Here is a 15,734-nt window from a genome sequence, read left to right as displayed (position 1 = left end):
GTGTCCCTTTAGAAATAGACCAGAAAGGTGCAATGTGTATATCTAATAGTTGATTTGAACTGAAATTCTGGTGGAAAGAGACAGTGTGTCGATAAAAGACAGAGGCTGCATGACAAAACAAACCATAATCAGTAAAGAACCTTTTGAAAAGGGCAGCTGAAACAAAAAAAATCCTTGAAAATCAAAACACACTTCTATGAGCAACATTCATAACTCTGCGTTCACAATTATTTATGCAAGTTCACCACATCACATGATTATAATCTTGAAGTTAATTTATGATTCATAAGTTAACTTCAAGATTTCTTTGATCCACAGAGACTCATTCCTTTCATTCCAAACCTTCCACAGTAAAAGTCATTGATGATGTTGAAAGGCCTGAATGAAATGAGTGAAATTTCAAAGAGAAGACTTATCTGATCGAAAAATGAAAACATGTTATTCCAAGATATTTAAGACTATTACCAGAAGTACGGCCACGATATCAAGTAACAGATCAATTCTCCTGATAGCTGTGGAAGTGTGTTAGTCTGTAAGAACTATATACTGATAAAAGTGTATAGAATAAAATTAAAATGTGTTCCTTACAGAGATGTTACTTCATCCGTAAATATGAGAGTCAACACTCGCTTCATCAGATTAACCCTAATTGCAGCGAACAAATTGCTATCAATTGGAAGAGTAAGGACCCCCCTGGTGTTTTTCTTTGTAGCTTAAGGAGCTGTCGTCATACTTGCCATCAGAAAAGATCATGTTTAACCTTAGGAAAAAAAAACATCAGTCTTTGATAAATGTCGGGGAGGATTTGTAACCTTTTTACATAATAGAGCTGCTCCTATAGGTGCTGTTCTGAATTGAAATAGGGCTTGATTTTGGAATTCACTCAACGTTTGGGCAGATGGCCTAAAAGGCTGGGTGTACTATAATACTATGTGTGAGAGTGATATAACCTCATCCAAGCCTTTATTTCTATCTCCTGTACCAACCTCTATACGTCATGTTTTGTTTTACCTTTATAGGGCATTTTCTACAGTTGTGAGTTTGGGTTATTATTGTTTTTGTAACTTAATTGCAAGAATGATGTTAAGCTTTCCTATTTTTATTTATTATTATTATTATTATCCCAACATCTTAGTTCTACTGTACATTTTTTTAAGTGTGGAAAGCCCTCTATTAACCCCCCGATAGCCGGCAATAACAACAACATTGCAGCTATGAACTAACAGTGCAATAATACGCGTTCATTCATTCATTCGTCTTAAAGTATTGGTGAAATAAAGACAGATAATGCCTTATTTAGAGGCTGCATCATCTATGCCCCCATTCACTCCATTATATGGATCTCAAGGAATGTAAATATCTTCCGAAGGTTGCCGACTTTCACCAAATTGCTCTCGGTGTGTAGATGAATGTATTTCATGCCAGAAATAAGGTCTAGGTTTAAAAATTCCCCTTTAACTACTTCCACATATTTTTAGCAAATTAAACCATTTTTGTACATAATGTTCAGCTCGTTCTGGAGATTCTGGGTATATCTTTTGGTGTTTCTGACTTTTATCATTTTGAAAATATCAAGGTTTTTGTGCACACTTTCCTCCTTTTAAAAGTAATTGTAAATCCTTTCAAATCATTCAAAGAGCTTACTCCTCATTCAAACTTAACTACTTCAGCATACTTTCAGCTAGAGACACCATTCAAACTTTAAAATGTTCACAAGACATTCAGCTATAACTGAATAATACAGCTTTTTAAAATATTCATCTAATTTTGAACAATCACAGTTTAAAAATTGAGTAAAATCCTTGATGACTTCTGAGTTTACAATGCATTATCATTAATGTCATTTATCCAATGACACGGAATGTTCATGTGTTGAGTGGAGGCTCCAACTGGCAGAGTGGAAGAATACAGAAAGATTCTTCAGAGAAAAAAGTTTTTGACCTGTCACTGTTTCCAAACTATTTAAGCCACAGAAATAATGTTAGCATTAAAACATAGTTAATTTTCAGCAAATGGATTTCTACCAAATTTTCAAATAATTCTGCATTGTTTCCCTTCTTTCTGATTTTTTCACTTTTTGTTTTGCATCTTCTTCTCTTTGTTGTACTTTTCTACCTTCATCCAGCTCCAGCTCCTTTCAAAAATACCTTTCAAGTGCTTTGAAGCTTCAGCTATTAACTTTCTGTTAGATTTGCACTATTTTCAGCTTTTTTAGCATGGTCAGCTATCCCCATTCAGCTCATTAGCATTCTCACTGCTGTTTCGCAGGAACAGCTTTTTCTAGTTTGCTTTTTGTTATTTTAATTTTGTTTAGTTACTTTATCTTTTCCTCATTTTTATTGTTTTCATTACTATTATCATTGTCGTTGTTATTATCTTGTTATACCTATTTTTTTGTAATCATTAGTATTATCCTCTTTCTTCCCACTCTTGCCCATGGGGAGGACTTTGTTTGGAAAAAAAATTCAATAAATAAATTGTTGAAAAAAACGATGTTCATACTTCATACTTTGTTCATTTTGATATCTAAGATCCTATAACACAGCCAGGAGAAGGACAGAGTATGCTATAATTCATAACATCCATTATTGTGTACTAAAAACTGTTTCAAATGTACATGTACGTGATTGGGAGTTAAAATGGACAATTTGCTTCAAATGTATCTCCGCATGAATGAAGACTTAAAAGAAAGCCTGCTGTCTAAACCCTGCAAACAGAATTAGCAATGTGGCTGTGGATAAACTGAGAGTGGAATAGCTAATGTGCATGTTGTTGAACAATTCTCGAACATTTATATTAAAAAATGGATGCTCACACAGAAACAATTGTAAATCTAAAAATTAAGCCAAAAACTTAATTTGTATCAGCGAGTCGATGGTAGACATCATCTATCAAGCTGCCAATTCATATTCATGGGGTTGTTCTATATTGATTTGGGAGGAGAACACTGTTTTCTGTGCTTTCATTTCATTTCGTTATTTAAATTTGTTATGTGTCAGGATTAAAAAGTGTATGTAGCTGAGTTTATTGTAAGGGGCATTTTGTTTTTATCCTCTGGTGTTAATCCTGCTTCCCTCTAGAGGGAGTCATAGCCTACAAATCCATTAAATCATTACAAGAGACACGGGACAAAAGTAAAAAGGTCCATGAAGACTGATATGCAGAGCTTGTGTGGAAGAATTGATGTCGCCTTTTCTGGAAGTTCAACAACCAAGTCACAAAATTCTGTACTTATTAGGGTGAGTAAAGAAAATAAATTCTCATCACCTCTTGGAATACATATGAAGCACTACTCTCCCCTGTCACTCCCATCTGCTTTCGAACAGATTGATTTGCCGCTGTGAGCAGCAAGATGGAATCAAAACCACCACTGGAATCTCAGTGGGAGAGGAAGGTAGGTAGGACGTGCCAGATGGGAGCACGGCACTACAAGCAATCACCTTGATCCGATTTTTTCATTTATAACACCATGCCTGGCTGAGGCCTGGCTCTTTGATCAATTCTCCTCCTCTTTTTTATCAGCAATGAGCCACTGCTGCCACTACCCAGAATGCTAAATTATTCAGTTGGGTCTGCCTTGTTGTTAATAGCAGTGATCATTCTTGCTTAAACGGTGTAATCTATGTGCTGACAGCCAACAGTGATACAAACCTATCCTGTGGGACACAAATCTATCAGTAGTGAGCGTCTATCGCCGATTCCAGGCACCAGTGAGCAGTTGGCAAGTAAAATGCACTCAACCTCAACGCCTACAGAAAAGACTCATCCCATATTGGTACATTTGTGTTAGAATAGGTATCTGTCCATGTGTGGCGTACATGTGAAGGATTTCAGACATTCAGAGAACACACATATGCAGTTTTCCAAAATGCTAACAGCACATAGCCAATATTGTTGATGCCACATGATGGTCGAACATTGATTGGTTGAAAGTTATTTTGTCCTGGAAGGAGAATGAGCAAAACAAATTTCCTCACCATTTCATTGGTCCTGGTCTAACACTCTATGAACACTTATTGTATGAAGATTCATACAAAGTGAAATTCCCCAAAAGTGTCTAAGTAGCAGCTTAGATAAGGCCTGGTCAAATTCTCCAAAACGTAGCAGAGTAGCCTCAGTGCTTCCCTTAATATTTCCTTTAGAAAAGGAAACACTGGAACATCCTTTATAAAAGGAAAACAGTTAATTCTGTCCCACATTAAATACATTTTAGGACAGGAGAGTGAGCGTGTGCAGCAGGGATGAGCAGCCTGAGACATTGTTCACTAATGTGGCTTTTGTAAATCAATTTTTGGAATTAGCAACCTTGATAAAGGAGTGATAAATTCTATTATGTCTTATTATACTTGTATGATAGAAATAATAATATATCCTCCATGAAAAAAAAATCACATAGAAACTCATTACACTAAGTACTTAATGCACCTTTTGTGTAATATTTTCTGAACATCTGTAGCTTCACTACTGCAGACATGTGTTGGAGCTTAGTATAAACACAGTTGATTTCTTGTTGGCCCTGATTGTCTTTTGCTAACTCCTTATGTATTTATCTGACCATATGTCCCTGATATATGAATAATGCTTTCCAACTAGGCCAAGGAAAAGTGTTATGAAAAAGACTATAGGAGTTATTTTCATTGTTTTTTTGTTTTTTTTACTGTATCCGTGTTTTTCTATGAATGAGCACAGCTAAAGAATCAACAACAGCACTAACATAAAAAAGAGTTACATGCACCAACCTAACCTACACCACAGACTGTTTGTAGTTGCCGTCAGTTGGCAATAAACACAATAACAGGTGTGTTTGTAAGACATAAAGCTTGTCTCTCTTCTTCTCCATCCCCCTGCCTTTGTTCCTTTATTCAACCCAAAAAGTGTCTTATTGAGATAAAAGATCTTATCTGCAAGAGAGTCCTGGCCAAGACAGCAGCAACAGCACAGTCATAAAACACACACAACACATACAGACATTTGGCAAAAGCATAAATCACACAAGGTTTATATAAAACTAAAAGTAACATAAGAACGCCTTATTACTTAGATTGTTCAAAGCCAAATATTTGAAGGATGTCTCACTTCCTAGAAATGGACCAGGAGGAGAGAGAAGGAGCTTTAAGTGAGGATATTCTGATGTATCCTATGCAGAAGTTTCTTTGGCAACCATGATTTCTGAGAAGAGGGTGGAGCACATTCATCCTGCACTACAAATTCAATAAAAAGTAAACATGTACTTTGTTTCAAACAAATTTAATGCCGATCTCATGGAATACTTCAATAAAACTGTGTGCTAAAACAAAACAACAGCTTGATGATGCAGCTGTATCTAACGTCTAATTTTGTTAAATGCTGGTCCCCTCACTCCCATCTTCTTCTGTTTATCTTCAACTCTTTCACCTGCTTGTCTGGTGGAAAGGACTGAGACAAATATAGAGGACTTGAGTGGAAGAATCAAGTGTGTGCAAATAGGGAAATGAGATAAGGGGCTAGTGCGAGAGGTGTGAACCACATACGTGGTACGATGACAGAGCCCTAAGGCCTCCAGCCATAAATTATCTGGCTTTGACTCTACGACCAACTTCAATATAGTAATATAATGCTAATATATATTGGTAAGATACTGTATGTGTGGTTAAAGGTCATTGGAAAGCCTAACTTATCTGGGAACTCTTTGTACTTATTTTTGATTGAAAGACAAGCTAATGTTATTTAGGTAGTACAGTTCAGATAGACAGATGATAACCATTAGATAACAGTAACCAAATGACTCCAGATTTCCAAAACAAAGCAATTCTGAGTTAAGATGGACTATTTTATATCAGCATAGGACTAAAATAACTCTACTAGTCTGTATTTCATGGCAGTTTGGAGCAAAATACTAAGACAGCTTTAAATAAGGCTTCTCAATTTTCTGTTGGTCTTACAGCGTTTGCCTTGAAGTTTTTTTCCATGCAACTTGTTTGCTTACCCTTTCCCCACCACGAGTCCTGTCAACACTACCAGCCTCATGGGTAGAAAAAGGTCAAAATGCCAAAGGGTCACTTTTTTGTTCGATACTTCTGGCTTTTCCCTCCCTTAATGCCCTAACATGACTATTATTTCTGCTGCAGAGCCATAAAACGGGTTTCCACAGGGACACATAAATCCTCAGGTTGACATAGCAACCTAAAACTTTTAGAAACGGTACTGAAGGCAAGACTTGAATTTAACCACATTGTTTGCACATTGTACTTTATTACTGTTGTATTTACTATGAACGGATCAATGACACATTATAGCTGCTACTGACAAAGCTGTCAAACTTTGAGCTGATCTCTGCCAGAATTTCGCTGTTCAGCTAATTTCCTTCTTATACTTGAAAGGAATATTTTGAAGTGCCAAGATCAAGTGAATGGATGGCAATATCACTGGCGCAACAGTTTCTTGTCAACTAGTATGTGCTTACAGCTTTCCCCATATAGAAAATAGATATTAATATGACACTGCAAAGGCCTGTTTTTCCAACTTTTGGCTGCAAATTTAGTCAAATGAAAGATGGACTGTGGTTTTCTCTTCTATATTTATTCCTCCCATCTAACCCACAAAGTAATTTACACTAGTTATAATGAGTCATGTTGATGTGCTAATCTTCATACATCTGTTCAAAATGTGACTGGATTCCTTATTTTCTTCATATAAGCTGGGGCCAAATGTTGGAAAGTCTTAATGCTTTTCATTAGTGGTTACCTAAACTGGTTTGAAATCTAGAGCAGGCAGGGAGGAGTTGAGCACGAAGATGTTTGCAAACCACAACGTTCTTCATTCCCACATAGCCTACAGTATGCTCATTCCAATGTGATATGAGAGCAAGCACTTCATGCTGTTTGCCTATTAAACTTGAAACTGCTAAATTTTTCCCTGAAATATTAGGAGGACATTTAACCTCCATCTCTAATCTTAACTGACTGTACAACCCCCACAAGAGCTGAGCCAAAACTTTATCACGTGGTGCATTTCATGACTTTTCACATAATGATCTGATGCTTTTAAACTCTCTCTTTAGCTCATTTAAATAGGGAATGTCATCACAAAGAACTGAACACTTCAGTCAATAAGCCAGTTAACACAAAGGAAAAAAAATTCAATTCTTGACTTATTTGATAGGGGATTTGGCATGGCAGGTCAGGGGGTATAATCCAGTAGATTGAACACTGATTCTTTAATCGAGTGGCTCCACAGTACATCCTCTTCTTCCCCTCCTGATGTCACTCTTGCAAGAGAGTCCCTCTTGTGTAGCACTGAATTTCAATGGCCCACCACTCTTCTGATTCAACCCCCTTCCACTCTGCTGCATTGAAACCAGATGGAGATGGGAAGCACAGCACATCAATAAACCAAGCCTTCTGCAACTCGTTCAAGGCTACAAGAAAAATTCGGTATTTATTAACAATAACTCATAAGCAATTCAACAGCCGGATGCTCTTCTTAAATTGTCGAGCCTGTGTACTAGGAGACTGGCAATAGCAGTGTAGTTACACTGCAGTGAATTGTGGGTGTGTGTGTGGGGGGGGGGGGGGGGGGGGGGGGGGCAGTTTGGTGGCTGTGTGCCATGCTCAGGTCTCAGCAGTGCAGTGGATCTCTTGTTGTAGCGACACCTCTGGTTTGATTTTTCACTGGCTTCTCGTTTCTGCTATCTGCCTTCTTTGCTGATTGGATAAAACCAAGTTAAACTGCGTCATCCTGGAAACACTGTGATTGAGTACATGGCCTCCCACATTTAACACCAGCACCATCTGCCTGCTAATTGAAGCCAAAAACGTAGTGTGCTGACTGTAAGGTCAATTTTGTGCAACTAATGCACAACTGCTAAGCATTACTTGAGATTAGTGCTGAGATAAGTGTTTCAAAATTATGACCCTGGCACCAGTAGTTGCTAGAATTGTTTTATCTGTCTCTGGAGTATTTATTAAAGGAGCACATCCCCATCTAAATGTTTCTAATCCAAATTACATCACAGTGGGAAGACTCAAACACAGACTGGGTGCCTTGAACAAATTGAAAAATTCCAATACCTGAATTCAATACATATATGCTTATTTTTATATGTATATGGACAGAGATATGAACTGTTCATATACAGTACGCGCATACACACACACACACACACACACACACACACACATATATATATATATATATATATATACAATAAATCCATGCTCTCCACTCTACAAAATGAATATGGTTTTCCACCGCAGAGCAAATGCTCTAGGCACAAACATCTAAGAAGAAATCATCTTGGGGCTTTCCAACCCTAAAACAACAACAACACAGCTGCTTAAGTATCTGTTACAGTGAGTTGTGTCCTATTGTTGGTTGGTATTAGTGCTTTGTGGTCTTGTGTTTAAAACACAGTGTAAATTTAACTAACTATATCCAAAGGTTAGCAATTGCAAATGACTAACTTGACAAAGCTTTCAATCATGTTTGCAAGTTGAGAGTAGTTTGTGCAATAATATGCAGACAAGGGCTCGACAATTAGTAGAATTTAAATTTTGTTTACAATCAAGGCCTTCAATAACAGTGAAATCAAGATCATCTGTATAAAACAATTCTTATGTTGCATTCCATCCCTCACCAATTCTCCTGTTTAGTCATCTTTGATAAATACAGCATACCCTGTCACAGTGGCACACTTTCTGCCATTAATCCCAAACTGATTCCACCCAGTTGTGTGGATGCTTAGTTCAGATTGAGCCGACCTGACTGACTGAGACAGTTTGTTAACAAGCTGTTTAGAGAAAAAGCTGTAACAACTTACTAAAACTTTCACTTAAGTTAACTTGTGGTTCCTGGAGTTGTTCCCCATAAATTCAGTGCAGGTCACGGGAGGTGCATGAGGGCCTCCCATCTGCACCTGCAGACTCTATAATCACATATACTCTGTAGTCTTGTCTATACAGCTCCTGCCCAAATAATGTTGCTCTTTCTTTTAAAATGTCTGTTTTTGTTGGTGCTTTACAGTTCTGTTTTAATCCCATTTAAAGTGGGAGAAAAACTGATGTTGAAAAGATAGATTTTAATTTTAAAGGCCAATAATTTCATGTAATTTTGAAAGCCACTTATCAATTGTGTTGAATAATCATTAACATTATATTGACCAAAGTAATCATGATTATGTTTTTTTAGCTATGATTAAGATAGCCCAATATAGGGTGGGAAGTTAATGGAAATTATGATTATTATTCACTGGTAAATTAACTAAAGTCTTAGTCAACTTAATAGAAAACAGTAATTAAATTGATTAATAAAACAACTGTTAGATTAATCAGCTAATCTATATAAAATAATCAATAGAGAAATATCCTTATTTGTATTCCCTATCCTCATATACAGATCCTTTTACTGAAAATATAAACCAAGAGACATAGATTTATCCATGGATCTCCTGCACCCCTCCCAGAATCCCAGAGCAAGAAAAATATCATGAGGCTCTGTGAAATTATTGTGGCTTTCAACACTAATGGAAGCCCTGCACATTCATTATTCAGTCCAGAAAACAGAGTGCTGCAAAGTGTCAAGGGACCTTTGAGTTATTACTCAGCATGAACTAACCTTAGACTAAGAGGTGGCATAAGCCCAATGCACTTTCTCCTCCTCTGTCTCCATCCCTTTATCTCTGCGGCCCCTCCCTGTGTCCATCTGCGTCTGCAGACAGGAACCACACAGAGAAAGCTAGATTGTATCACAGCTGTGGCATTGTCAGACAGCGAGGGATGGGTGTACTGTGTCGCTGCAGACAGATTGACTGACGGTCTGAGCTCTCTTGTGTCACTGTGGCGCTTGACCACGGACAGCTATGACTGGTGGAGAAAAGCTTTTGCGTGTTACGGCCCCCTTGGGACTGCTGTGGGAGGAATGCGACAGGAGGGTGTGGGCAGTGCTGAGGGGCTTTCATGGGTTGGATGACCTGCTGATAACACAGGTCGTGAAACAGATAGGTTTGATATGTGCACATGCACACACTTGTGCTTAAGGAAATGGACACCAGAGCCAGTGCTGCTGCAGACTAAACTAGTCCTTATAGTTACCCGACTCTCAAAAAAAAGCAACAAACCTCAGATAGAATTCCAGCAATGCACTTAAGCCGTCTTTAATATCCATGTCTAGACCTCAGAAGTCTTGAGTTCTGCTTTTACTTAGTTTTGGAGTGAAGGTGAAGGTAAGTTACTGTAGACAAAAAATATCCATCCCATTTGTTATTCCTTCTTTGCCAGCATATCTAGCACTCTATCAGCATTTCTGGGAAATAAATACAAAGTGAAATTATCTGAGAAGTGGACACAAAGTGAAATTAGCAAGCAAAATTAACTAGTAAAACTCCTCCACCTCCACAGGGACTAGTTCCGTCTACATGTTTTAAAAAATATGCTCAGCCATGCATCACTACACAAGCCTTTACTTGAGATTCTAGCACTTGAACATGACTCTCTTCTTCTGCATCACTCAGATTTTTCTATTCCCTTTGCTCTGCGACTGCTGTCAATCTGCATTGCAGAATAAAACAAACTTGATCAGAACTAATAAATCTTCACATGTCAAAAGATCTAACTTGACAAAGCTTAGCAGAAAGCTCTATTAGAAATATGAGTCTATTAGAATAACGTAACCTTCTCCATGTGAAGTTTTCTACCCCTACTTTTTACTGGATTATAAATGATAAACAAACATGGCTGGGGTTTTTTGCTGTTCATGATATCTGTCTTCAAGCTATAGAATAATCACATTCAGATACCACCTTCCAATCTTGAGGCACTTAGAGCACACATTAGTGAACCTGTAGTTCATTTGGTCTTATCGTGTCTTCGTTGGCTCAGGCAGTTTAGCATGCATATATGATATTATAAAATGACCTCATTAATTTGATTAGAAAACTAAGGTTCAAAAAATAAAGTGTGAAAACTGAATGTGTAAAATTTGTTTGTGCATGTCATGTTTGGTTTAAAAATTGCCTTGGGTAAGAATTACTCAAGCAGGACTTATCAAATTCTTAGCAGCACATGGCACGGCTGAGATATTGCATATAAATCATGGGTGTGAACTTTTACCATTACCAAAATAGGTTAATGAGTGAACAGTTACCCTGTGCTTGAGATGGTGAAACATGTTGAAAGCTGGCTGAGTGCCAGTAGATTTACCTAATCTTGTGGCCCACCTTAGAGTAATATTGAAGTAGTGAATAAAGACATGTATGTATTTTGCATATAAATGTGTTTTAGAAGAAAAAATGATAAAATGTCAAACATTTTTTTTCTGATTGAATTCAGCAAAATGGAACAGAAAAAAATAGCTCCCTTGTTCTGGATTTTAAAAAAACACTGTGTCACATGGATGTGGACACCTACAACCTGAAAATGAACACCAGTTATATTTAAATTGTATATTAGAGAAGGCTACAGAGCCCAGTGATGACACCACCATTCTTTACACGACCTAACAGTAGACATGAGTGGTTTTAAAAACTGCTGAATGGTTACATTAATTTGGACAGAGATTACAGACAGGATCGTCCTCCCCTTATTTTGCGTATTTTGACCTTTTTATATTTAGCCTGGACAAAGTGCCAAATGTGATTTGCTGAAAATTGTGAGATTAAATCCTAAGCAGGCTGTCTCAGCTCTAGGTATTAATTATCATAATGGCTGCATGGTCCACTACCACACAATCCTAGCACACAAACATAAAACGCGGTGCGGTGCACTTGCTCTGCTCTTCTCTGAACCCTCCTTCCCACGATCCGCCCACCACCTCGGGACTGAAGTCACGTGTCCCACCGCCTAGTGTTTCTGGGCGAGTGTACACCACCACAAATTAAACTCAGTCAGCGCCTGGTGGAGAGAGGGGACGATGAGAAGCAGAGAGGTTTACATTGACGGAAAGCCCCCACAACGCAAGTGCGTTACAACGGAGAACGTCCAACAGAGTATATCGACACTGTGGTCATCCGAGATTTTTTTTTTCTGTTTCCAAAGGCATCTGAAAGACACGAGAGATGAAATTCAGACATAACTGGAGACGCTATTCTTATTGTGATCTCAAACAGTCCTTCTGTGTGCCGTGGTGCGTCGGGGGTGTACGGGACACGGGGCGCACAGCCCAGACCAGTTGTGAACTGTTCTCTCCATATCATATCAAAATCTGTTAGAGTTCTGTGGGCTGAAGAGGCGTTGATCTTTACCATGAGGGCTCTCTCAGCGAACTTGTTCGCTGTACTCTTTATGTGCGCCCTCGCAAGTGTTTTCTATGTCTGGAGCGCACTGGAGGACCGTTTGGAGCGATACAAACGGAGGTTCTCCGTACCGGACGGAGGGTCTTTTCACCAAGGTCTCCCAGAGGACCTCTCGGCCAAAACTTTCCGATCACTACTTGCTGTTCCAGCTCATCAAAGAACAAATTTGGGGGACAGACTTGAGGCTCGCAACCTCACCAATCAACCTGTCTCTGTAGGAAATCGAGATTACCATGTGAATGGGGATAACAAGAGGTCATCGCGGCTGGAGGGTTCGGTCAAGTCAGACTCCCCAGTGGACAGCGGGATATTTTGGAGTGAATGGCTGGAGGATCTGCTCCCTGTAGGGTTCACGGAAGAATATGCTCGGACTTGGAGAAGAAGAGCGAGGACATCCCGGGTAGTGAAACTGGAGCCTGGATGCGGCAGGATATCCAATCAGCTCGCCACATTTGCGGATGGAACTAAAGCGTGTGTGCGTTATGGGATAAACGCGGACCAGGTACAAGGAGAAACTCTGACATATTACCTTGCCAGTTTGCTTGGCATCACAAATCTGCCTCCTCTGATACTGTCCCAGCTTAACAGTGACAGTGAACAATGGGCGGCTGTGAGGACGCGGATAGATAGTTTACAGTGGAGTGATCGAGCCGTAGTTTCTCTCACAGAGTGGATCTCAAATCTGACAGGAGTTGTCACACCTGCGCCGCTCAGGCAGGAGAGCAGCGGGCTGCATCCAATGCTTGAAGGACTCGGGAATAAGACGATGGAAGAACTGCTGGAGCTGATGCAGTGGACCGACCTGATCATATTCGACTACCTAACAGCAAACTTCGACAGACTAGTCAGCAATTTGTTCAGTCTGCAGTGGGACTCGCGTGTAATGGAGAGGGACACGAACAACCTCCACAAAACACCTAAGGGTGACCTTGTATTTATCGACAATGAGGCCGGGCTTGTGCATGGCTTCCGGGTGTTAAACATGTGGGAGAAATACCACATATCAGTTCTGAACTCTGTGTGCGTGTTTAGAAAAAGGACCACGCAACGCGTGGCGGAGCTGCACAGGCGCAGAGACTCCAGGCAAAGGCTGCTGGAGCTCTACCGAGACAGCGAGCCTTTGTCTCAGGAATTAGGATTTCTCTCAGATGAGCACGCGGGTGTTCTTCAGGACAGGATAGACAGATTACATAAACACATTTCGCATTGCAAAGGAAAGTACAGCCAGCTGTGAACACCCAGCACTTGCAGATGATGGATTTGTTATCGGCACTGCATAACGAGATTTGTACACCTGTGCAAGGCTATTATACAAAACCGTCTTGACTCTCCAGCTGAACTACCTCTTGTGCATATAATGTGTTTCCCACTGGATGAATTGGCAAATTTCACACGTTTATAAACCTCCCAGTGAGATTTTCACTTTATGCCTCAACGAGAGGAGTAATTGTGGCCAGTTTATCCTGTATTACTTCACTCCACTAATGCTCACCTGGATAAACACAAATGTAAAGAGTACAGGTATATATGTCTAGGGCACCATATGTGGTGATTTATGTGTTTGGATTTTGGCCTTGTGTTCATTAATCCCAGTGATGTATTCCTAAGCCTTAAATTGTCTCTTCTTGAGTACCATATTTCTGTTGACATCTTGCTTTTTATAGAAAGTCATTTGCACACACTGTAACAAATAGCACCTGCACTCTTATAAATGTGTTGGGACTGCATATTCAGCCTTAAAGTCACAGATGTGTCATACATTGTGCATTGGTATGTTGTAAATATTGTCTGACAACCAATGTTGACGCTAAACTAATTTAATGTACTAATTTAATGTACATTGTAACATTCCAAAATGTCATCTTTTCATATATATATATATATAAATATATATATATATGTATATATAAATACACTGTAATTTAACTTGGCTGTTGTTACTCTGTCGGATTTGTATGTAGTGTGTTCTTAAATGCTTTATCAGAGGGCACCAAATTCATATTTGCCTAGTTTGTGTTGCTGTGCTGCAGGAATACCGTGTGCAGACACACTATAACCCTAAAAGCCTCACTGTCAGCCACAGGCACGCTACAACACAGATCTCTGTAATCCCCTTTATTTTCTCACGCAGAGTGATGAACTAAAGGAGACAACTGATATTATTTGACAAGATTTGAGAAGGGTTTTACTGTTCCGTAACTATAATATAACAAACCCCTTTTCATACAACATTGTGAGTATTTGTCACACATTTTAAATGGATAGCATAAGTTCAGTAGGTGGCTTGGTTCAATCTGTTGAGCTAAAAACTAAGAAGATTCCCACTGAATGCATGCACCGATGAGAGGCCAGATACAGTTAATAAGAGCTTTGCTTTCAGACATCCATTACATTTTTTTACTTGCTGAATTTTTATAAATGAGAGGCTTCCAAAAGAAAAAAAAGAATACACATGATGCCTCAGGTCTTTAATATTTTGCTTTATATTCATACTCTCACTTCACATCAACCCACCAAACTTAAATTCAACCCTTATGAAAGAATCCTCTCCATTCTTTCCACCACAACCCCAGTGCTGTGTCTGATTTCTAAAATTATGAGCACATGAGAGGAAAATTATCAAACTTTTGAAGGCATAATGCTTTCCAGTCTTTTTGCTGTACACCTCATATGATTTCTTTTACAATTTTTTCAAGAAGCCAAAAGACTCGCCACTAACTGTTCCAATGAATAAAATGAAAGCATTTTTATTCAAATAGTGTCTCAATTTTTGTACTTGTAGGTTATTGAGTAACTAACAGCACATGTGTCAGTGGTTTGTGCCTCTCCTACAAAAGACATGTAAATACGTGTAAATGGAGGTTTTTTTTCAGCTTCAGCGGTAAAAGGGACTTTGGGATCAATACGTTCACTTACTGCTGTATGGTCGAAAACGGGTCATGTTAATTGGTTGGGTGTAGGGTTATTTGCAAACGTCTGGGTCTCAGGGGTTGCAAAGGCTGCACATGCGGCTGGGCATGGCTCTAAGCATGTCAGGTTATGTACTGCACAAAGATTTATGACAAGCTGCAGACACCCGGGATTAAAAACAATGCCAAAAAGAAGTCTGCATGTCTAAACCAGAATTCTTTCCTGTCTTTTGCAATTTCCACTATCTGTATTTCATCCTCCTCTCACTCTTTGCACCATGCATCTCTCTTCATGATTAACATCACTGTCAACTTCTATTATTTTCTAAATAGGGAATGAAAGTTTCATTTTCCTAATTAGATTTTTTTGTGAATTCCTCTGTGCAAGAAAGTCTTTCAACTGGGGTCCATGCCAGCAGTAATCACACTAATGGGGAGGAAATCAAAGAGGTAGTTGAATCCCCTATAACTGTTCACATATGTTCTTCCTTCACTCTTCCTGCCTGACCCTCTTCAGCCCCCCCCCCCTTTTTTTTTTCCCAAAAGCAGCAAAATCTTTA

General features: G+C 39.0%; 1 protein-coding gene across 1 annotated transcript; it reads left to right on the top strand.

The window, feature by feature from the left end:
* The first annotated feature begins 11,861 nt into the window (after positions 1-11,861).
* Positions 11,862-15,023, top strand: fjx1 (four-jointed box kinase 1). The gene has a single exon (XM_072385533.1). It carries the CDS (start codon positions 12,216-12,218, stop codon positions 13,497-13,499), a length of 1,284 nt encoding a protein of 427 aa, XP_072241634.1. The 5' UTR covers positions 11,862-12,215; the 3' UTR covers positions 13,500-15,023.
* Positions 15,024-15,734: the final 711 nt, after the last annotated feature.

This window comes from Leuresthes tenuis, unplaced genomic scaffold (assembly GCF_036924035.1).
Source record: "Leuresthes tenuis unplaced genomic scaffold, fLeuTen1.0.hap1 SCAF_5, whole genome shotgun sequence".
NCBI lineage: Eukaryota > Metazoa > Chordata > Actinopteri > Atheriniformes > Atherinopsidae > Leuresthes > Leuresthes tenuis.
This window is presented reverse-complemented; position numbering and strand designations above follow the sequence as displayed.